Source organism: Macaca nemestrina, chromosome 13 (genome assembly GCF_043159975.1).
Source record: "Macaca nemestrina isolate mMacNem1 chromosome 13, mMacNem.hap1, whole genome shotgun sequence".
Taxonomy (NCBI): Eukaryota; Metazoa; Chordata; class Mammalia; order Primates; family Cercopithecidae; genus Macaca; species Macaca nemestrina.
The window spans coordinates 120,547,545-120,572,430 of record NC_092137.1 but is presented as its reverse complement, the minus strand read 5'-3'; the positions used below and the strand labels follow the sequence as shown (position 1 = coordinate 120,572,430).

Below are 24,886 nucleotides of genomic sequence, written 5' to 3'. Positions count from 1 at the left end.
ACCCTTCATCCTGTTTCCCCGATGGTAACATCTTGCAAAATAATAGTCCAATATTGAAACCAGGATATTGATATTGATACAATATCCACAGGTCTTATTCAAATTGTCCAGTTTTACTTGTACCCGTGTGAGTGTGTGTGTGTGTTGTGTGTGTCTGACAGTCTATGTTTAGGTCTGCACGGTTCGATCACATGTATAGGTTTGTGTTTCCACCACTATAGTCAAGATGCAAAAGAGTCCCATCACCACAGGAATCCTTCATGCTGCCCTTTCATAACCACACCCGCCTCCCTTGCACACCCTTCCTACAGCTAAAATCAAACCAAGTGGTGAAAGACTGAATTATTTCCCCCTAAGATTGGGGAAAAGGATGCCAACTGTCACCACCCTTATTCAACGTAGCACGGGAAGTTTTAACCACTGCGGCAAGGCAAGAAGAAAAAATAAAGCAAGAAAGATCGGAAAGAAGAAATAAAACTGTCCCCGTTTGCAGATACCGTATTGTCTATGTAGAAAACAGCAAGGGATGTACCAAAAATACAAGTCCTAGAGCTGCTGAGTTCAGCAAGGTCTCTGGCTACAGGACACACGAAACCAGTTGCATTTTGATATACTAACAGTGAACATACTGCAAACTATATTAAAGCCATTCATAATTGCTCCAGATAAAATACATTAGGTGACCATGTAACAAAGTATGTGCAGAATCTGTATGCTGAAAATTATAAAATTCTTCTGCAAGACACTAAAGAAGACCTAAATAAATTGAGATACTGTGTTCAGAGGTTGAATGAATTGGTGTGACAGATGACAATTCTCACCTCATTTATCTATAGGTTTAATGAAATTCCGAATAGAATCCCAAAAATATTTTTATAAACGTATACGAGCATATTCTAAAATATATACAGAAACTTCAGGTTCTACAATAGCTAAAAAAATTTTGAAAAAGAGAATGAAGTTGGAAAAATCACCATACTGGATATCAAGGCTTACTACATAACCACATGAATGAAGACAGCGTGGTGTCAGCAGAGGGATAGGTGGAACAGGGCCTGGATTTAACCCACACAAATATACCCAAATGATTTGACAAAGGTGCAAAGTTCACTCAATGGAGGGAGTAAAGCCTTTTCAACAAAGATGCGGAAGCAATATCTACAGTCGAAGAAGGAAAAGAAACTTGACCGTAACCTCACATGGACCATGGATTTAAATGTAAAACAGAAAACCATAAAACTTCTAGAAAAAGATTAAAAAAAACCTCTATCCAGCGAAGGAAGTTCCACGCATTTCTAGCTTTCTGGGAGTTTTTATCATGAATGGGTGCTGGATTTTATCAAACGCTTTTTCTGTGTCAACTGAGACAGGCTTTTTCTTCCTTAGTCTATTGACATGGTGGATGACATTAATTGATTTTCAAATGTGGAAGCAGCCTTGTGTATCTTGGAACATTTCCCACTGAGTCTCAGTGTATAATTCTTTTAATGCATCACTGGATGCCATTCGTTACTATTTTGTTGAGGATTTTGGTATCAACGTTCATGAAAGCTATTGATCTATAGTTTTATTTATTTTTCTTTTTTTAATACTGTCTTCATCCAGCTTTGGTATCAAGCTAATACTGTCCTCACCAAATGGGTTGGCAAATTGTCCCTCCTCTTCTATTCCTGGAAGAAATTGATGTCATTCTTCTTTGAATATCTGATAGAGTTATCGTGGAACCATCTGGGCCTAGGGATTTCTTTTCCAGATTTTTCATGATGAATGCCATTTCTGCATGGTTTTAAGGATATTGTCCATTTCAGGTTGGTCAAGTTTTGGCAGTTTGTGGTTTCTGAGTAATTGGTCCATTGTTTCTAATTTATCAAATTTATGAGGGCAAAGTGGTTTTTTGTATCCCTTTGTCAGCTTTTTTAATGGCTGCAAGATCTTTAGCAATGAACTCTCGATATTAGTGCTTTCATCTGTCTTCTCTCTTTTTATCTTTTTTCTATCTAGCTAGAGGTTTTCTCACTTTTCTTTCTATTTGTTCATTTGTTTCCAGAGAATGTATAATTAATTGTTGAAGGACTTTTATGGGTAGCCTCTTTAAAATCCTTGTCAGATAGTTCCAGCTCCTGATTCTTCTTGGTGTTGGCATCATGCGTTTGCTTTTTCTGATTGAAGGAGAGATTGTTTTTCTAGTTACTGATATGATGGGTGATTTTTGATAATATCCTGGACATTTTGTCTATTATGTTTGTTACTCTGCATCTCATTTAAGTATTTTATTTTAGGAAGTAGTCACCCTGTTTAAATTTAACATGTGGGACTTGACCTACTTTTGTAGGCTGTGGTTCTGATGGCAACTTAATTTTTACAGGTTCTGTGGTATTGTTAATATTTTGGTGCTTGTGTTTCTGCTGTTTCTGGGGCTCCTACTGGTCTCTGCTGGTGCTGCCTGAGGTGGCAGCAGGCATCCCCTCAGACCAGGATGTTAGATATCTCCGAGGGGAGAGTTGCAGCAGCTTCCCCCAGTGCTGTCTCTGGGGTGTCCCCACGTTGCTGGCAGGGAGGAGGGCCTTGAACCTACAGGGACCAAGAGGCTTCCCGGAACGGGCCACTAACTGGAGACTGGCCCTCCTGCAGGATCTGTCCACATGCTCCCACTCCCTCTGTACAAGGGAGCAGCATCATACATGGGAAGAAACAGGCTTCCCACACTGGCCACTTGTGTGGCTGGGTCCCCTTTTCCAGTCCTGCCTGCCTGCTCCAGTGAACCTGAGTTTTGCCAGAGTTGCTACTTGTCTTAAACATTTTAATAGCCAATTGTCACTGCCACCGTTTCACTTAGATTTGGGATGCTTGGTATTGGGAGACAATCATATGCTGAGTTTCTATTTTGTTTCCATTTGTGAGGTAGAGGAGTGATGAAAAGCCATGACTGATCCTACAGAGTCAGGGGAGGAGCTAAATGCATGACTCCACTGCTAGATAAATGCTTCATTCCGTGTTTGCGGCCTTTGGGAATGGTATAGTTTTTACGTTTGGAGACTTGGGGAGCTAAATTTCATTTTCATTTGGCTCACGTAAATCTGATTGTTTTGCCTGGCAATGTTGGTCCAGGTGGCCTGCCAGTGTGGACAGTGGCAGGAGCTCAGCTCTCTGATTCGGATTGTTTATCTCTTTTTCTCACAGACATAGCTTCTAAGAAAATTTAGTTTTCTTAGTTCCTGGGTACAGAGACAACCAAGGCAGGGCTTACCCTTTTGTTGCCTAGAAAAACAGTGATTACCATCTAGCACACTCCTTCTCTATGCATGGAGACCACTGGTGTTACTTTTCTGTGTGAAAGCTACCCATTTGCAGATTACTAGCCAATCTTTGCTCTAACTGTCTAATTTCTTGTAGGAGAGGGTATGTCCTCTCAGTGAAAACGCAGACACATTTCATTCACGAATGCTGACATAAAGCCTTGGAACAAGGTACGTCTAAAGCCTCCAAATTATGAAGTACAGACTGCACTTACAATTAGTGTGGTTTATGTTATCAAATATAAAAAGTAATCAACATGATTTGGCACAGGCTCATTGTCCTCTAAAGCACACAGATTCAAGGTCAATATTTGCTAAGTCGTCATTTGCCTGTAGAAGGGACACATCAGAGGGTAGAAAATAACATAAACAAAGATCTGGACAGCAATTGTGGTGGGCAGAATTTCTAGAATGGCCTACCAAAGATGTCCTACCCTGAACCCTGCAACCTTTGAATATGATGACATGTCACTGTCATGACCAGGTTATGCTGACCTAGACAGGGTTATCGAGGTGGGTCCAGTGTAACTGTGGGAACCGTGAAAAGCAGGAGCTATTTCCAGCTGGTGGCAGAAGAGAAAGTGAGAGAGATTTGAACCACAAGAGGAATTGAATGTGCTTGAAGATGAGTCATGTGAGAAGTAATACATGTACCTTAAGCAGCTGAGAGAGGCCCTGGGCTACAGCCAGCAAGGAAACGGGGCCTTAGCCCTCCAACTGCAAGGAGCTGAGTTCTGCCGGCAGCCTGAATGAGCGCGGAAGCTGACGTCTCTCCAGGAGGGGCCCAACATAAATTGAGATAAAGGGAGCAAGACGTCCCAGCCGCTTTCAGTTTGTGACAGCACCATCCTCGGAGGGTTGGGAAACTAAAGTTGCATTCTTACTTTAAGGAGCTGATAAAATAGTTGTATCTAATGAAGCATCTCCTTCCATCCCCAATTCCTTTAACTCTTCTCTCTCTGATACCAACAGAATCAACCAAAACCAGCCTACTCAGGAGCCAGATGTCCTCCCTCAGGCGCTCGGCTGGCAGTGAAAGGAAGGACGGCCTCTCCAATGCCAGCAGCCAGAGGACTGCTCTAAGTGACAAAGGCAAGCCAGAAAGGGTCTCTGGCCAGCCAGCCTCCCTTTCCCCAGTGTGTCTGTTCCAGAAAGAGCTGCGTGTAGATATGTTGGTGAAATCTTATTTTAAATGGGCCCAGATTGCTTCCTATTCAAAGGAATCCCTTGTAAGTCAGGTCTGCCTGCTTTATGACCTGGATTTTCTGAGAGCTGGCCTTGTGCTTACGGTGCCTGGGTGTTCAATACACACGTGGCTCACGTAACTATGGTCATGCTGCTGTCCCTTCATGGTTTGATTTTGAAACTGTCATATTTCATAGTTGGTTTTTTTCTTCCCTTTCTTCAATGGATGATGCTACCAGATGAGCCCCTCTCTGGTCCAAATGGTCAGCCTTTTGGGGACTGCATGTGAAGAAAATGTGATTTTTCCTTCAATCGTTGTTCCTATTGATAAAATTATTAATCTTAAAGTAATAAATTTTGAAATGTTTGATGCCTGTAGCATTTTTCTTATATTTCAAATAGTTGATAAATTAAAAATCCCAGTTAAACACACACATACACACAATCCCGTAGGGAGTAGGAAGTGGCCAGGTGGCAGATGTACCCCTGCGGCGACACAGTGGTAGTTTAATTGAACTCCGTTTTCTTCAGTGCTGATCTGTGTGGTATCTTTTCCTCACTTTTTTTTTTTTTTTTTTTTTTTTTTTTTGAGACAGAGTCTCACTCTGTTACCTAGGCTGGAGCGTTGTGCTGCAACCTTGGCTCACTGCAACCTCTACCTCCCTAGTTCAAGCGATTCTCCTGCCTCAGCCTCCTGAGTTACTGGGATTACAGGTGCCCACCACCAGGCCAGTCTAATTTTGTATTTTTAGCAGAGACAGGGTTTCACCATGTTGGTCAGGCTGGTCTCAAACTCCTGACCTCAGATGATCCACCCACCTCAGCCTCCCAGAGTGCTGGGATTTGGGCCGGGCACAGTGGCTCACTTTCAATTAACTGGCCGTATTTCCTAAGTTGTCTACATTCCTTAAAGGGCTTATCAAATGATGACTGGGATATGAGATCTTAGCTATTTAACTAGCTCACGCCCAAACACACCTCCTTCTGAATGCTGCTCAGTCAACAGATATCCCTTTTCATTTATAAATACACATTTATATAAGGATATATTTAAAACCCCAAATATTAATTTGAAAATTTGAACTTACAACTAAACAGGACCTAACAGGTTTTATGGTTTTCTACAGAAAGCTGAAGAACCACAATCTATCAGAAGAACCACAATCTATCAGAAATTAAAATGTTGATCAAGGCTCTCTTACATAATTTGGGGGAGTCCAAAAGGTCAATATTGAACAATCATCAGTTAATGGTATTTTTATTGCACACTTTTTAGAGGTGTGTTTTCTGAATGAAAGAATGAATATGTCTCATTGTCTCAAAACAGTGGTAGTGCTGTATTTACCCGTGCATTGGTCTGTAGTGTAAATTGCAAAAGAATCTTGCCTGAGAGCCCGCTCTGACAAATCAGGATACGTTCTCTGAAATGTGGTCCATTTATTAGCTCTCTGTCACAGCTGAACTGAGACAAGCGTGAGCCCTTTGCATTTTATGTAAAACCCACCTGTGAGGAAAATACACAACTGCCACTTCCCCTTCCACAGAAATGAGCATCCTGCTGCCTGAGGAGTGTCTTGATGACACATCGTCAGGAAGGGTGACCCAAGAAGGAAGCCAGGTTTACGACCACAAGTGAGTTCTTTAATTTGACAAAGACAGTTCTGTTATGCTTTTGTTGGTTACCCATCAAGTTGTAAATTTTAAAACACCACCTCCTTGTGTTCTTAGTTCTTCAGACGCATCTTCAGAAAACTGGCTCAAGACCTATGGCTTGGTTGCCAAGAAACTCACCCTCATGGATGCCTTGTCCGTGGCGGCGGTCCCCCACAGCTCCACCTACGTTCCCGTCCTGGACAAGCATGTCACGTCTAAGGTCTTTGATGAGGTAAACTGATTGTCTGTGCGTCCCTACTTGAGGCCATTTTCATTTTCTGCTCAACTAAAAAGTAGTCCAATTTCTTGTGTGGTTGTAACAGAAATGTATTTTAGCCATTGGGGGAAAAAGTATTTGTAAAGGCAGCAAAAGGGAGAGAGAGAGGCTCTTAAGAATCCGGGCGCGGTGGCCCACACCCATAACCCCAGCACTTTGGCAGGCTGAGGTGGGCGGATCCCTTGAATCCAGGAGTTTGAGACCAGCCTGGGCAACGTCATGAAACTCTGTTTCTACAAAAAATACAAAAATTAGCCAGGCATGGCGGCATGCACCTGTAGCCCCAGCTACTTGGGGAACTGAGGTGGGAGGATGGCTTGAGCCTGAGAGATCGTGGCTGCAGTGAGTAGTGATGGTGTCACTGCACTCCAGCCTGGGTGACAGATAGCTTGTCTCAAAAACAAGGAAAATAAGAATTCTCTTTTTAGGCTGGGAGGAAACTGATCTCGGCTGGGTTGGCACTCGGTGGCTCGTTGCTAATGGATAGAAGTGTGGGGCTGCAGAAATGATTGAAAACTCTAGGTCAGCGTCATGAGTGAACATCAAGTATCATCCCTCATGAAAGGAAAGGGACGGCTTGCGAGAGATTATGTCCTTCCTTTGCTTACCTTCTCTTCCTAAATGGAGTGGCATCTTTTGCATCAAAAAGCCTCCAAAGGAAAAAGTTAAGAGAGCAAACGAGCAAGCCACATGTTAGCAAAAGAACCACAGGACTGTCCTAGGTGGGTCCTGAGAAGAGAAAAACAGCTTCCAAAGGTAGGGCGTGCTGGGGTTAAATGTGGAGGAAGGCCAAGGAAGTACCACTGAAAACTTAACACTGAATTTGGCAACAAGGAGGTGCTCATCTTTACAAGAATAATTCCAGTGGGACGGCTAATCTCGGGTCAGACTGCAGTGGGGATGAAGAACACCAAAAACATGAGAACATGAAGACCGAACCTCAGTGCTTCCTGGCAAATACAACAGCAACTAACGATTTAAATAGAAACATTTCAGTCTTTGCAGTCACTGAATGGAAACAATCTCCTTAAAAGACCTGTCTCATGCTGAAATATTTGCAGAGGAAATGATGCGATGCTTGGGGATGCTTGGGGTTTGCTTTATTGTAATGGGAGTGGTGGAGTAGTGTGGCGGGCTGGGGGGGAGTAGATGAAATAGATAGACCACAGGTTGATCATTGTTGCATTTGGGTAAGACTTGGTGAGAAGGGTCGTTTTACTATTCTTTCTGCTTTTTTTGTGTATTTGGAATTTTCCATAAAAAGAAGTTGAAAAGATCAAAGGCAGGAGAAAGTTTTTTAAAAAATGAAAAGACCTTTTCTAACTGACCTTGAAATAGCTGAGATTTGATGTATTGGAAGAAGCAGATGAATTGGTGAATTTTTTTTTATTAGCACGTTTAAAACATTATCACCCATGGAGGCCCGCTTGCCTGCTGGTTTGGGATGACCAGCAACTCTCCCTCCGGAGGCTGTGTGTGTGTTCTCCTCTAGGCTGGTTGCTGGCTACTTTGCCTCAAGGTGAATGCTCCAGTCCCTGGCTGTTACCCTTGTGGTTGGCAGTTTTGATTTATACCTGATTAGTCAGATGTCAGCTTCACCACTTGAACTTGACTTCTTCTAGAAGCAACAGGGAGAAACTGAACACTGATTTATTTCTTCTAGGAGGTTTGGGGACAGCCCCTTCATATTCTCTGCAGTAATATTACTATTCTTGAGTTTTATTTGGGACAAAATATATTTAGTGAACTCTGCTTAGAAATATAATTTTCCTGGGCTTCTTATGCCTCCTTCTAAATGTCCCAACAACTTGAGTTAGAGTGAAAAGTAAATTTCTTGAAAAAAATATGGTAGGATAGGGAAGCAGAAGCATAAAATCCAAGGAAGAAACCAGAAAGGAAAGATTTACAGGCTGAGGAAGTAAAAATGCTATTTTGCTTAAAAACATGTAAATAAAATGAAGGCAAATGTCAGAAAAATACCTGCAACGTGTATGACAGACAAAAAGGGCCATAGTAGTGATATCTTACATGTGTGTATCAGTATAAATGACTGTGTGTGTGTGAATCAGTGTTCAGTGTGTGAACACACATGCACACACATCCATACCATAAGAGAATGAGAAAATGACAAATACCCCACTGGAAAATTTAGGGAAAAAAAGAAAAAAGTCAAAACCATATACAAAAATATTTAACTTTACTGGTAACCAACTCTATGCCTTAAAAAATGCACACTGAAAATCAATTAGACACCACCTCCCCCAGCAAATTGGTAAGGTTAAAAATCACCAATAAACAGTAATGGCAAGGATAGGGTGGGATGGACACTTATATCCTGCTAGTGAGAGTATAAATTGGTGCATCCTTAGTGTAAAATGTTAAGAGCTTATATTTACCCCAGTGAATTCATATGTTACTAGGAATCTATGTAAGGAAATAACTAGAGATACTGAAGTGTATGTGCAGAGAAAAATTACTGCTGCCTTATAATAAGCCAACAATGGAAAACAACACAAATTCATATAACAGAGTGTCATACATTCATCAGATATCACATTTCTAAAGAATAAGTTTCACACGATGAAAAGCCCTCATGCTAAATGAAAAAAAATTAGAGTATATAGTGTGTTCGAAATTTGATTGTACATGTGACTGAGATAGGCATGGTGGTACTTTCTCCTTCCCCCCCTTTTTTCTTTTACCAAAATGTTAACAGTTTAGCTGGGTGGTGAGATTGTTGGCGATTTTTTTTTTTTTTAATTTATGTAGTTTTAAATTTGTATGTAGTACTTTTAACTCTGAACATATATTAATTATACACTGAGAAAAATGTTAAGAAAAACAGACCTGGCCAGGTGCGATGGCTTACACCTGTAATCCCAGCACTTTGAGACACCGAGGCAGGCGGATCATAAGGTCAGGAGATTGAGACTGTCCTGGCCAACATGGTGAAACTCCATCTCTACTAAAAATACAAAAAAATTAGCCGGGCGTGGTGGCGGGCGCCTGTAGTCCCAGCTACTCGGGAGGCTGAGGCAGGAGAATTGCTTGAATCCAGGAGGTGGAGGTTGCAGTGAGCCGAGATCGCGCCACTGCACCCCAGCCTGGCAACAGAGGGAGACTTTGTCTTAAAAAAGAAAAAAGAAAGTAAAACAGACCTGAAAGCAAATGACAAAATAATGTAAATGTAATGGGAACTTAATTTTTAATTAACTGCTTTATTTTTATCTGATAAGTAATATATGAATAATTCTCAGTATATGAGATTTAAACCATGCTTAAGTCTTTAGAGGCGGCTTCTCTCACCACCACGCCTATCCATGAAGGAAACACGTTGAATAGTTTGGTGAATTTCCTTCCAATCCTTTTTCTACATATGTATATGTAAGTACATGCACACATAACATTTATACATAGACACATAAGAACTTTAATAAATGTGAATAAGACAATACCGTATACATTTACTAGTTTTAAAATTTTGTCTTAGAGCCCTTTCCACACAGGTAGATGGTCTCATGCCTGTAGTTGCAAGGCTCTTCCCCATTATTAATGGATATTTACATTGTGCATCCTTCCTTCCCCTCTTACAAACATTCCTGTAACAGGTTTCTTTGCACATAGATTTTTGGGCACATGTATAAATCTGTCTTTGGAATAAATTCCCTCAAGTCAGATGGTTGGACCCAAAGAGTATGTGCATTTTAAATTTTGATAATTCATATCATCCTCCAAATTCATTGTACATTTTCACTAGTATGTATCCCCACAGACAGAGTAAAATAATACTCTCTTCCTAAGAGGAACTCTGTATAATACTTGATAATCATTAGTCCTAGGTGTGTAGAGATGCTTTGAAAACCCTGAAAGTAGTATGCAGACGTAAGATCTTTATTCAGCCTATTCTTTCCTCCTTGGTTCATATGCTGAAAAAGCAAACTTAATATTCAGTCCAACAATTAGAAATTTTTTCCTCTGAGATGTATGTGACATATCCATACTCTGTGAATAATAATATGCCTACTCTGAGGTTGTCATGGGATTAAAAGAAGTAATGCATATAGTGGAAAGTACTTAGCAGGCACTTAAGATGTTGACTTTCATTATAAAAATATTCAACAAATTTATGCCTATTATATATGCCTGTGTTGGGCTCTAGAATACGGTGCCAAACAGGAAAAGCCAACATTCCTACCCAAGCACAACTGACAGTCTCAGGAGGAAATAGCAATGAAAATGAGAGAAGCTCTAGTTAAATGTGACGAGTGGGAAGTGCTGAGTGAAGACGCAGGAGATGCCCCTCACCTGGCTTCAGTGGCCACAGAAGGCTTGCCTTAGCTAGTGGCATCTGAGTTCAAACCCGGGGGAAGAGAAGGAGTTATGAAGATGGAGAGATGGGAAGAGAGCGCCAGGCAGTGGGGGAGCTCTGGGGAAGCCTAAGGGACAGAGAATGTTTGTCGTTCCAGAGAAGTTTAGTGTGAGTGGAGAAGGTGATAAAGCTGGGGAAGGAAGGGCCTTGATTGAATTAAGGATTTTGAACTTCATCCTGAGGGGAATGGAGGGGTTTTTAGCAGAGGAGAGAGATTAATTTGGGGGTTTAGCTGGCACACAGAGAATAGTTGGAGAGGCATGAGGCTGGGGAGATGGGGGCAGTCAGGAGGCAGAGCTGGGTGGCTGGAACCAGTAGGCTGTGTGGCTGGAACACTGCGGATGGGCTCAAGCTCTTTAGAAAGTCAAGTCAATGATGTGGGGCTGAGGGAAAGAAAAATGCCAAGAGTGATGCTCCAGACTCCAGCCTGGAATATCAAGCAGGGGATAAATAAAGGATGAGTAGTGAGGGTCCTGTTCTTCAGGGGGGCATTCTAGTCATCTGCCTCTAGAACACAAAGCCCAGGGGAGGGGATGAACAGTTCTCAAGTGCGTCCCATGGGCACTTGTGCTTGGTGCCTTTTGTGGCATTGTGAGTTCTCAAGACAGCCTGCACGTAGGTGGGCACTGCACAGCACACTTGCCCTCCCTTATTCATAGTAAGAATCACTGTGATGACAGGCATATACTGCCGTGATCTCCGGTCTCACATCCAAAGCACTTTTGTATCTTTGATTCCCTAATATTTTCTCTGACTGGAAATGGAAAGAATAACAGAATAATAATCTCAGATATCTCCTCCTCATGGGATGTGTACCTTTTTGATACATGGACCTTTATGAAAAAGCAGACAAAAAGTAGAGTGGAGTTGAAAAGGAAGCACACTAGAGTCTTACTTCGCTGAGAATCTTAATTGCCTCTTCATCTTGTGTTTGTGCATGGCCACACCTGTCTGCATAGAGTTGGAAAGTGGTGTCTGGCTTTGTCCCCAGCTCTTTGTTTCATTCATCACTTATGTATGGGCTCTTTCTTCTTCTGGAACACAATGCTGTTTTGGTTTTCAGTGTTTCTCGGACCAGCCTCAAATCGGTCACCTTGGAAATGAGGCATTAAGCAAAGAGGTTGCCCTAGCAACTCTTCATTACAAGATGCCAAATGGACTCGATAATTTTATCTCAGCTCTTTCAAAAAGATTAACTCATCCCCAAGTCGTATACACAATAAAACTGATTTAGCTACGTAATGAACCTAGAATTTAAAGCTCTTTATTTGCTGGTTGCTTGGAAAAACATTGAAATAATTTGGGAAGATTGGTCTGCACCACTGGAGAGTCTACGTCACCATCCATCATCATCATCGTTATCATAATGTCTTTTACAGCCTCCCATCAAGGCTTCCTGTGTTGTCCGTCCTTCTCCGGGTTCTGCACGTAGCTTTGTGGCGGGATAGCCTGGATTGGTGCTCCAGCTTTGTCATTTACTCCTGAAGGACCTTGGCAAGCTCCCTAATCTAGTAGACGATGCACCCTCATCACATACTAGGTTCTGAGTAAAGCATTTGATATCCTCAAATACCTCATCTAAAACTTAGAGCGACCTGTGACGTGGCTATTCATCTCACCATTTAGCTGACAAGGAATATTTGGTGCAAAGAGGCTAGGGGTGCTGTCAAGTCATGACATTTTGTTGATTTTAAATATAATAGCAATGAACACAAAACTGTACACTGATAGAAAAGCTTTTTAATTAAAAATTTAAAACAGTTATCACAAAACCTACATATGTATATGTTCAGTGTATAGAAAAATTAGAAAATGTAGATAAGTGAAAAAGAAAGAAGCAATAGTTATCATCCACCCCATCATCTCCTGGTTATCTGGCCAGACCTTCTTACTTTCTATGTATAGAGCTCTAGACCATTTGTTCCTTGTTTTTGTTTTTATCATAATGAAATCAAACCGAACATCCTGTTTTGTACCTGCATTTTTCAACCACCTATCCATGAACATTGTTCCATGCTAGCATATACTTATCTACTATACCAGTTTAAATACTCAGCATTTTAATTGAAATATATTAATTTAAAGTTAAATTGAGAATAGAGTTTTATTTTCTCAAAGTTTAGATTGAAAAACTGTGAGATGTAATTTTTTTTTTTTTGAGACAGAGTCTTGCTCTGTCGCCCAGACTGGAGTACAATTGAGCGATCTCAGCTCACTGCAACCTCTGCCTCCCAGATTCAAGCAATTCTCCTGCCTCAGCCTCCCAAGTAGCTGGGGTTACAGGTGTGCGCCACCATGCCTGGCTAATTTTTTTGTATTTTTAGTAGAGACGGGTTTCACCATATTGGCCAAGCTGGTCTTGAACTCCTGACCTTGTGATCCACCTGCCTCGCTCTTCCGAAGTGCTGGGATTACAGGCAAGGGCCACCATGTAATTTACACTGTAGTAACATATTCTCATGGGTTTATGAATGATCGTACTGACATGTCATTTGGCCAGCTGTTGTGTAACCCTGCTTTCATTTTGTTCTATGGAGCCTGCAAGTGTTTCAGTTTGAAAGGCGGACATTTAAGTTTTGACACTTGGCCATTGGCACAACTGTAATATCTATAAAGCTGTTGCACCTACATTCAAAGATTCCCTGTGTGGGATTTACACAGCTGTTACATTTCCATTACACACATCCAATCAGAGCCTCTCGTTGGCCAATCTGATAGAAAGCTCTGGGATATTTACTGGAAGAACTGATTTAGTTGAAAAACAGTGAAGCTGGAGAATTCAACCAGGGTTGAACAATAGATAATCACCAGTTTCACACTAATTTCTCAATTTCAAAATGCTTTGTGATTGCTTTTAAACACAGCAAGAATGTTGTCAAGTGGAATTCTACCCGTTCTACTTTAACAATCAATAGCTGTGGGCACAGTTCTGCATTCTGTGTTCTTACTTTAGCATATGTTATGAACATTTTTCCTTACAATAGCCGTTTTGGGATGAATTTTTGTGATTACACTAACATTCAGTAATATGAATTACTACAGTTTATTTAACTATTCCTCCCAATTGGGAGCAGTTTACCTGGAATTTTAAAGAATGCTCATTTTCCTGTATCTCTTTGCTATCCCTTAGAACAGTTAACAGTAAAACCCCAAAAAAAAAAAAAAATCAAAAAACGCTGCTAAATGGTATTTCAATTTCAATTCTTTTATCACTTGTGAATGTTTTCTTATGTAAGCTAAATATATCTCTTAAACTGTTTTTCACATTATTCATATTTTTCGGAAACACCTCTTAAATAGCATAGTTACGTTTTATCCTGTGCCTCAACTACAAACGATTCAAATTTGGTGGAATCCAAACAATTATGTTCTATAATATGGTAAACTTAAAAAAAAGGTTTGAATCTCAGCCATTAATTTATATATAGTTTTAGTCTTTCATTTATTTAATAAATGATTATTTGGGACATGTTTTGTTCTAGAAACTAGTAATTTTAAAGGGGAATAAAGGATTATAAAGTTTGATGAAGAGGAAAGACATACAACAAAACTGTAATTAAATGCATTTGTCTATAAAGGAGTTGAATAAGAAAACATGTAGAGTGCTCAGTGCCTGGCAGAGATTAAGGATAAGTATTATTATCACTACTGATAATCGCTACTGAGTATAGTGGTTGCTTACAGAGTATTTCATCTCACAGTGGGGAGAACTGTAACAGAAGCAGCCCAAACTGGCCTGTTCATGCATCCCAGCAATTCCTTCTGCCATTATGGTCAGTGACTATAGCTTTTTTTTTTTTTTGAGAGAGTCTCGCTCTGTCGCCCAGGCTGGAGTGCAGTGGTGCAATCTTGGTTTGCTGCGAGCTCCACCTCCTGGGTTTACGCTGTTCTTCTGCCTCAGCCTCCCAAGTAGCTGGGACTTCAGGCACCCGCCACCACGCCCGGCTAATATTTTGTATTTTTAGTAGAGACAGGGTTTCACTGTGTTAGCCAAGATGGTCTCCATCTCCTGACCTTGTGATCCACGCGCCTCGGCCTCCCGAAGTGCTGGCATTACAGGTGTGAGCCACCACGCCCGGCCATGGTCAGTGACTATCTCTCTGCACCCTCCATCCCCATCTCAATCGCCACCTCTGCCTCTCTACTAGTTACAACCTTGTCACACATGGTGTAATTATTCATATCAATTTGATAAGGCTTCTAGGTTAACCTCAAGAGAATTGAATTAAAGTAGGTAATACCTTAATCCTCCCTTTTTTAAATCAAATATTATCCAGAAGAGTCCCTCGTTAGCCAGTTATGCTTGATTTGCATTATAACAGCAATAAGTAAACATTCTCCAAGGTGCCATGATCAGGTGGTTTTATTCCCTCCCAAACAGAGCTCTCAATGTCTTCATTAACCTCAGCTCCCTCCCCACTTGCTTTCTTACAGAAGCTGGGGGTGCCATGATTCTGTCCCCCAAGTCCTTATGAGAATGCCCCTTATGACCTCATAGTGACACTAAATTTGACATCATAAAGAGAACATTTCCCGTGAGCTCCATGCAGCCACCATGTTGTAAAAACTAAGATGTCAGACTCGAAGTGTGGGGTATGACTTTGTCTTTCCCTGGATCTGCATGTGGAGAGGACGGAGAGTGGGTGCACACAAGCCACATCTGAGCTACTACCACACTGAAGCACCCAATGGCCACGAAAGGCACGAGGTTGAAATCCACAAAAGAGGGAAGTAGAACACTAAACAGTGGGTTTTTCTTAAGTACGTTAAGTCAGGAGTCAAACTGATCATGGTAAAATGTTATAATGTTGCTTAGTATTCTGTGGTATTGATTCACAATTGTGCCATACTTGGCAAATTTGGAGAGCTATCTTCAGACTTCTAATGGGGTATTTTTTCCAGGGAGAGAAAAACCTAAAGGACTTTCATGTTGTTGATTGAGACTGATCTTTTTTTTCTTCTAAAAGTTTATGTGACATACAGCTCTATTTCGAGAGATGATTTTATTTTTTTAAAATTTCTACAAGCTTCATTCTGTTTTCAAAGTTCAGTCCTCCCACCTTTCAGCCCACTGTCTGGTTCCTTCTCTTTGACAAGAATTGTTTAGAAGCCACATGTGGAATTCATGTGGTTGTTAAGTAGCAAGATTGGACTGTGCAGTTTCTTAACTTTCTTTCTCTTCAGTTTTCTAAATCTTTGCCCATTGTTTGTTTGTTTTAGCCTTTGATGGTTTAATTACCAAATTAAATATATGTAGTTTTAAAAAAATGAAACAATACAGTACAAAGTAAAAGTCCTATCTACCTTCTTCGCTTGTCTTGAAATCTCAATTTTTAGAAGTAACCCCTATTGATAGTTTCAAACCTATTTTTTAAATTTTTCCATTATTTTAAAAATAAAGCGTTTCAGATAAAGTTGCAGCCCCCTGTGAAACCCCTTTGTGTTCCACTTTCCATTCCTCCTTTTCCAGAGATAAACCCTAGCATGAGTTTCCATATCTATTTTATTTATTTATTTATTTATTTATTTATTTATTTATTTATTTTGAGACGGAGTCCCATTCTGTTGCCCAGGCTGGAGTATAGTAGTGCAATCTCTGCTCACTGCAACCTCTGACTCCTGGGTTCAAGCGATTCTCTTGCCTCAGCCTCCCAAGCAGCTGGGATTACAGGCACGTGCCACCATGCCTGGCTAATTTTTTTTTGTACTTTTAGTAGAGACAGGGTTTCACCGTGTTGGCCAGGTCGGTCTCAAACTCCTGACCTCAGGTGATCCGCCCGCCTTGGTCTCCCAAAGTGCTGGGATTACAGGGGTGAGCCGCCGCACCCAGCCTATTTTAATATTCCTAATACAAAAGCACTAAAACATTGCCCTACAGGTTTAAAACTTTATAGAAATGGTATTACATTGGAAGCACCATTATGAAACTTACTATTTGTTTTAACATTATGTTTTTGAGATTTTACCTATCTTGATTTATTTTTCCTCCTCTATTTTTCCATTAAGTGCAATACCATTTTTTGTAAATACGAATATATTTGAACTTTTTTTAACCTCTTATTTTTTATGCTTTCTGTTAAATGTCAATTTTCTTCTTTCCTGCCTTTTGTTGGATAAAGCTGTCTATATTCCCTCTTCCCTGCCCCCCGACAGCTTGTGTGCAAACAGTAGATTGTATTTTTATTCCTTTAGTGATCATTTAAAAAGTTTTAATGTACACAACAATTTTTTTTTTTTTTTTTGAAACAGAGTCTTGCACTGTCACCCAGGCTGGAGTGCAGTGGTGTGATCTTGGCTCACTGAAACCTCCACCTCCTGGGTTTAAGTGATTCTCCTGCCTCAGCCTCCCATGTAGCTTGGATTACAGGCACCTGCCACCTCCCCCAGCTAATTTTTGTATTTTTAGTAGAGACAGGGTTTCACCACATTGGCCAGGCTGGTCTTGAACTCCTGACCTCAAGTGATCCACCTGCCTCGGCCTCCCAAAGTGCTGGGATTACAGGCATGAGCCACTGCACCTGGCCAACAATTTTTTTAACTGAGTCTCAAGGTATTCTGTATTTTTATTCTCCTCCCAAACACAATGGGGGATTTTAGTACCTTTTAATTAGTCATTAAAAACCTTTCCCCCAAAAATCTTATCACTGTGATTTAGAGTTTCACTTTTGCCTTTAGAACATATACAGTAATCTTTTTCAACTTTCAAGAGTTAAATTTTTTAACAGTTTCAGCTATATGTCTCTTTATATCTAAAAAGCACCTTTAGTTTTCTCTTCACTGTTGAATGATAGTTTAGCTGGATATAAAGGTCTCTGTTAACTGTAAATTCCCCTTAGGAAATAAAGATATTCTTTTCACATATCTATTATCTTATATATATACTACTCCTTTACACAGTCTGTTTTGTTTGAGTTGCTTTTAAGATTTTCTTTTAGATTCAGTATGTTGCAGTCTTATGATGATATGTCTATGTTTGGATTTATTTTTAGTCTTTTGTTGTGGGCTGATTTTTGATCTGAGGACTTATTTCTTTTATTAAACTCTAGAAAACTCAGCTATTGTGGTTTCAAATGCTGATTATCTAACCATCCTTCTATTCTATTCTTTTAAAATGTCTATTAATATATATTGAAGTTTCTCAATCATCAACTAGTTAACTATATTATTTTTGTCTCTCTGTGCTATATTCTGGGGAAAGTCTTCAGTATTATCTATCACCCAGTTCACCAGTTCTTTTTTAAAATTTTGTCTAGCCTAGAATTTATTCTATTAAGATTATTTTTGTTTCAATTACTACGTCTTTTCTTCCAAGATAAATTTTTTTTCTTGTTTTTTTTTTCCCATCCATTTCTTCTTATGGCACTTTAGTAAGTTTTTTTGTACTTTTATATGGCTGTAACATCTTTGAACAACCTAATAATAAATAAACAATTTTAATCATAATTAATTTAAAGTCATTGTTAGAGGGTTCATAAAATTAATTTATTATCATGTGAATTGACATTCTGATTGTTAATTTGCTCATCTATGATTTTGGCATTTTTTGGTGTGTACTTGGGAATTCTAGTATGTTGGCTCATTTTCACAAGATTTTTAAAAAATCTGCCTTTTCTCTTTCTTGTTCTATTTGGCAGTTGCCTAAATCTATCCGCTTGATCCATTCCCCAACCCTCATAGGCGTTTACAGCTCTTGTTCCATGGTGATGTTGTAGATATCACAGATTCAAAGAGTGCCTTGATTTAGGTCTTCATTGTGAGGCTACATCAGTGTCCTCTCTCGCTAGGCAGGACCTTCTTTCAGGGGTGAGAGACCCTCATACCAGTGCTGACGTCAGGCATTGAGCCTGACATAGGCCTTTGCTTTTCAGAACACTCCTAGTCCCACTAGCTTTCCAGAAGTTAAACTCCCACTGCCCTGCCATCTTTGGACGCACAGCTTACCAAGCCCCCAGCTTCAGCCCTGCCCATATGTTTACATTTCTGCTCAGCTTTTTGTCTCTAGAAATCTATCGGCATGTGTCCTTTTCTTTCTTTTGTTTTCTTTCTTCTTTCTTTCTTTCTTTCTTTCTTCTTCCTTCTTTCTTTCTTTCTTTTTCTTTCTTTCTCTCCTTCCTTCCTTCTTTGTATTATTTTCTTAAACATAGCAACAACAATAACATCATTGTATCATTTTGGAGGCAAGGGGAAACATAAAAGCATAAACTGTGTCACCTCGATTAAAATTTAAAATTTACTTCTTAAAAATAGTTCCCCACGTTTCTGAAATGCCCACGTGCTCCTCACGGGTGGAATCATTTTGAAGCCATGATAGTATAGCTTGGCATTTTCCTGTTAGGCTTTTTTGCGTTTTTAAAAAATATTAATATATGGAATATACCTTTTGGGAACATGAATTTATTCCTTTATCAACAAACATTTGTTGAGGGCGCACTGTGTGCCAGGTACTATTCTAAGTGATAGGGATCCAGAATTGAACCACACAGAATTTCTTGTCTTATGGAACCTACATTCTGATAGAGAGAGGTAGGTAATATGCAGACAGGTAAACATAAAGTTACAGTTACTATTAAGATTAAAGAGGAGTTTGGAAAAACGGTTGAAGGAGGGTTTCAGTTCTAGAGAAGATAAGGGAAGCATCCGTCACCCTGTTTCTCCCTTTGAATACAACTGAAAATCTTGGCTAGAATACGTGGAGAAGCTAACAGTGAACTTTGAAATTGAAAGGGTCCCCCCAAAATTGGGGAAGGAGACCAGAATTTGAAGTTCCACCAAACCAATACATTTTCCATCTTTCCCCACCGGAGCTGCATGGCGTGAAACCAAAGATATCCCAAAACCCAGAAGTAAGTACCAGGTGCAGAGAGAAAGAACTCAAAAAGAAGCCTCATTTATTGATCACTAAGCATTCTTTGACATGTATAAGAATCTCTTATCAGAGATCACACCATTGCACTCCAGCCTGGGCTACAAGAGCGAAACTCCATTCTGATTAAAGTTTCCTGAAAACTTTTGGTTGTGGTTTGGGGGGTGTGTGTGTGTGGGTGTGTGTGCGTGTGTGTATGTGGTGGTAGTGGTGATTTCTAAAATATATAGTTTTAAACATTGAAAGGTAAAGGTTAGCGATGACATCTCTGATTCTTTTCCTCTGTGATTTACTGTGTTTTCTAATGGTCTACACTTATCGTATATTGACTTTATAGTCAGAGAAAACATATTGTACAGCTGTGTAGATATATTTTCGAAGGCACGCGTTAACCTATCAAGTGACACTTTCCTTTCATTTGCCATTGACATGTAGGTGTTCCCTCTGGCACATGTGTGCAACGACACAAATAAGATGACATTAATTAACCCCCAAGGAGCCAAACTCAATATCTACAAGCAAAAAGTGGAACAGGCAATTCAAACCTATGAAAAGTGAGTATTACTCTTGGCTGCTCTTTAATGGATGTGGAATTTATTTTATGGAAGAGGAGACTTCTCTTGTTTTAGTTCAGTTTTTTTTTTTTTTTTTTTTTTAATGAAGCAGCTATTTAAAAATTGTTCAGGATGGGTGTGGTAGTTCATGCCTGTAATCCCAGCACTTTGGGAGACTGAGGCAGGAGGACAGCTTGAGGTCAGGAGTTTGAGACCGACTGGGCAACAATAGGGAGACCTTTTCTCTACAAAAAATTTTAAAAATGACATCACAACAGGGTGATTGTAATCAACAATAATTTATTGTACATTTAAAAATAATTAGAAGAGTATAATTGGAGTATTTGTAACACAAAGAAAGGATAAATGCTTGAGGTGATGGATACCCCATTTACCCTGATGTGATTATTATATATCGTATGCCTGTATCAAAATATTTCATGTCGCCCACAAATATATACACCTACTGTGTACACACAAAAATAAAAATATGATTCTGTGATGAAAAATAAATAAATAAATAAATAAATATAGGCTGGGTGTGGTGGTGCACACCTGTAGTCCCAGCTACTTGGGAGGCTGAGAGGGGAGGATTGCTCGAGCCCAGGAGTTGCAGGCTGCAGTGAACTGTGATTGCACCACTGCACTCCAGCCTGGGTGACAGAGTGAGACCTTGTCTAAAAAAATTGCTCGTAAGGAATATAAACAACAGTGGCAGCAGCTAATGTAGGGGCTTCCTACATGCTAGGCACTGCATCAAGTACTTTACCTGAATATCTTCAACAAGGTTTTAAAGAAACCGTCTTCCCTTTCCAAAATCCATAAAAATCTCATGTTTCCATGAGATCTGTAAAGTTTTCCTTTTAGCAGAATGCATCTGATTATTTTGGCATCTAACATTCTATAAAGTGACTAATAAAACTTGACCGTAATGAGATAATGGAAATAACAGGTTTTTTTTTTTTAATTTTAAAATTACTTTTATCAAGTTCAAGATGATGATCAAGTTGACGACAGTGAAAATCGCCTGTGTGTCCTTGCTGAGACAGGAGACTCTGCTCACAGGCTGGTCCTTGTCCATGCTGTAATCACCTCTCTCCCCAGTCCCCAGCCTTTAATTAATCCTGGGTGCACAAACTTAAACTCCGAGCGTTCGGCTTCTTCAGGCCAGCCTGTCCTCGGTTCTGGGAGCTGTGCAGCAGGGTTGTCATTTGCCACCACGTGGGCAGATGAAATAAAGCTCAGGGAAGTTAACGATTGGCCCAGGCCAGCATGTGTTGGTCTGCTGTCGTTTTGCAGTATGTCTGGTATGTGCTCAGTCGAACAAATATAAGGCCTGATCCTGCCTCACGAAGGATCATTCCAGTGGCAGGCCTCGCCCCACTGTGCCCATCCCAGGCCTCTCCAAACCCCCTTTAACGTGAGCCTCCATCACCGCCCTCACCCGAGAGTGGAGGCCGCCTTACCAGGCTCCTCAGCAGCCTCCGTGGACTCCTCGGTATTTCTGAATCTTTACCTGAGAGGAAAGAAGAACCAAGGACTAGTGTTCCTTTGGGAAGCAGGATGGGCTATTCAAGGTTCACCCTTCCCTGTGGTTCGGAGACTTCCAGACAGGCCTTGCCTCCCAGCTCGGCTCCTCTCCCGTTACGCTGCTGTCCCCAGCTGGGTCTTTCATCCTTTCGCGCCTCAGCACCGATGACCCTCCTCAGAGACGCCTCTCGGGAGCTCCTCTCCGTGCCCACCCTGCATGTGGCCCTCAGAGCACTCACAGCTTCTGCAGGGGTGGTGGCTTGGTGACCATCTCTGCCCTCTGGGATGTCAGCTCCCAAGACCAGGGCTCAGCCAGCCTTGCCTCGTCCTGTATCCCCTATTCCTAGCAGGTGTCCGTATGTATATGACTATTCAAATTTAATTCAAATTTTATGTAATTCAGTTCTTCAAACTCAATCATTCAAAATGCAGTATAACAATACCATTTACATTCTAATGTCGTTTGCTTGAATAATTCAAATATTTGAGTCCTATAACTACCCGGCCTGTGAAAGCCTGATGCAGGGCCACGAGAGAGATAGAGCCGTGCGGTCAGACGGTTCACGGGGGTTTCCTGCTTGGTTCTGACAGCAGCTGTGTTCCAGCGTGTGACAGTCCTGGGCCTCAGATTCCTTGTTCACAGCATCTATCTCACAGGCCTGTTGTGAGGATTATGTAAATCATATATAAAGAGGAACTGATGTTCATTACTTCCCCCTTCGCTCCTGACTCTGCTGACGCTAAAATGACCATAGGTGCACGGAGTGAAATCGTCATCTGGTTCTTCCCACTGCAATGACCTTTTCCCAAGAATTTCAGGAAAGGTCAGGGACCCCCTTCCCAGGCAAAAGAGAGGTCTCTTTTCTTAGCAGCAAAACCGAAACAAACATAGTCATTTGTCTTCCTTCTTACTTTCAGCGAGTGAATGCGAATCTGGAAAAGCCTTTTAGTACCCTCTAGAGAAATATTGTCACTCTATTGTTATTAATTATATTAACTTCAAATTATTAATAACAATTTTAACATGATTGATATTATTTAATAATTAAGTTATTGATTGAATTGTTATTTGGTATCACTAATTTGATGTTGGTATCAAGTAAATTATTTAACATTGTTATTTAATAATATTAATAGTAACATGAATATTATACAGAACCAAATTTCCTGGTCATTTGCATTCACTAGTGAACAAATGTCAATTTCTTTTTCCATTTTGCTTCACTTTTCTCAAGATATTCAGAATATGAAAAGTAATTAATGACACATTTACCACCCCCATCCCCAATATAACATTTCTAAGGAGTTTCCCAGCAAAGATAAGCAACATGTAACTTTCAAAACAACCTTCGTGTCATCATAAATCCATCTGTTTAGGGATGGCCAGGCAAATGGAAAGCTCACAGTCCTTTGGTCAAAATAATGACACAAACTTATTATTGGGGGTCACACTAAGTGCCCATGCATGGAGTCCTTTCGTCTCATTGTAAGAATCCAGGCGGCAAGTTTGGCTTTGTGTGTCTGAGTATAAGCTTTGAGTGGATATTGCCAGGGCTGGCTGGATTCTGGAGTGATTTTTCTGCTGCTTACTTTCATGGAAAGTCTAAGGCCAAGGTCACAAGGTCACAGCTCTCAGATCACAGAAGCAGCATCCGTTCTAGCCTGGCTCAGGGACCATGCTTAGAAACCTCTCCTTACCGTCTCCGATTTGCTGGGCCGGCTGCTCCTCAGCCTTCTGAAGTGTCACTAGTTACAAGTTGCTTTGCAAATGAGTCAACTCTTGGCACAAGCCGATTTGAGAATTAGAGATACAGAAAGCTGGTGAATGCAATCCCTCAGCCAGATTTCACTCTCCTACAAAAAAAGAAGAGGGAAACCGTTGTTAGTAAAATCCCTGAATCGCGGGGCTGCATCAGCCGCGGAGAGGCCCTCAGGTCCAGTGCCCGGCCCGAACCCCACAGGGACTCCCGCAGCCCACGTTCTGACTGGCTTCCCTGCAGGGGCCTCCCTGCTCAGTCGAGCCATTGAAGTATTTTAGCGAAGATGGAAAACAGGGCAATGGTAACAAAGGCTATAAAAATGTGTTCCTGGAAAAATATGTTCTAAAGAAGTGAATTAAAATTAGACACCTGTGCTAGCAAACTGGACACATTTACCAGTGATGACTCAGCATTTCTAAGCCTTGCTTTTCAGAATCTGGAGGGAATAAACATTGAGCTATTCCGGTCACTGTATATACGCATCTCTCTTAATCCTCTCAAGGATTCCAAGGACAGGTGGTGTTAGCCTTGTGTTATCAATGAGAAAACAGTTTCCAAAGCTATGTAGCACAGGATCACACAGCAGCAAAGTGAGGCCACCAAGGTTTGACCCCAGAGCCCTTACCCACACTCCCAGCCTCCCCACCACACTGCGTCCACTCTCAACATTTACATTTAAGGGGATTGTGAATGGGGTTTTTGTTTGTTTGTTTTTCAGAAAAGCACACACACACACAATACCTAAAATGGATACTATAAATCCTTTTAACCAGTCTTGGAAGCCTTAATCATTATTACCTGAATCACATGACTCAAGAAAGCCAATTTCCAAATAGGCCCCAAAGAACAAAACTTCTCAAGTGAGACAGGAGCACTGAGCTGGCTTATTTCCCTCTTCCCGACTCTTTTTCTGTCACTTACAGCACACTTACCTGGATCAGACACAATTTATGTGCTGTGTACACACTAGCTCAGGTCCCCATGGTGACACTAGGAGTGGAGCGGTACTATTACTATCCCCTGTTTACCGAGAAGTTGGGCACTGGCCCCAAGCCTCACGGCAAGAAGGAGAAGCAGCTGACTGAGCGTTGGGCCCTGGCATTGTGGCTCCGGAGTCCACCCTCTTCACCACCATGCAGACGCCCTTTCTGTGTTCTCACCAGGCTCACGATGGGAGGGCAGGACAGGAGAATGTGGCCACCCGAAATGTGTCCTCTGAGCCCTGTCCCTCCGACGCTGGGTCTGGTGGTTAGAAGAATGCCTCCTGAAGGGCAGCAGCATTCTCCTACCTTGTTGTATGGAAGCAGTGTTTTTGTTTTTTGGTTTTTGGTTTTTTTGAGACGGAATCTCGCTCTGTCACCCAGGCTGGAGTGCAGTGGCGTGACCTCGGCTCACTGCA

At 41.0% G+C, this 24,886-nt stretch overlaps 1 protein-coding gene across 3 annotated transcripts in view; it reads left to right on the top strand.

Moving 5' to 3' along the window:
• The window catches only part of LOC105490064 (von Willebrand factor A domain containing 3B), a 248,703-nt gene that overhangs the window by 162,657 nt on the left and 61,160 nt on the right, over positions 1-24,886 (top strand). For all 3 annotated transcript variants that reach the window (XR_011612122.1, XM_071077305.1, XM_071077304.1), the window contains exons 17-20: positions 4,269-4,388; positions 6,026-6,113; positions 6,210-6,366; positions 20,079-20,197. Coding sequence is in view for 2 of the 3 variants with exons in the window: in XM_071077305.1 (XP_070933406.1) it covers positions 4,269-4,388; positions 6,026-6,113; positions 6,210-6,366; positions 20,079-20,197 (484 nt within the window). In the remaining variant the exon portion in view is untranslated. The remainder of the gene's footprint in view (positions 1-4,268; positions 4,389-6,025; positions 6,114-6,209; positions 6,367-20,078; positions 20,198-24,886) is intronic.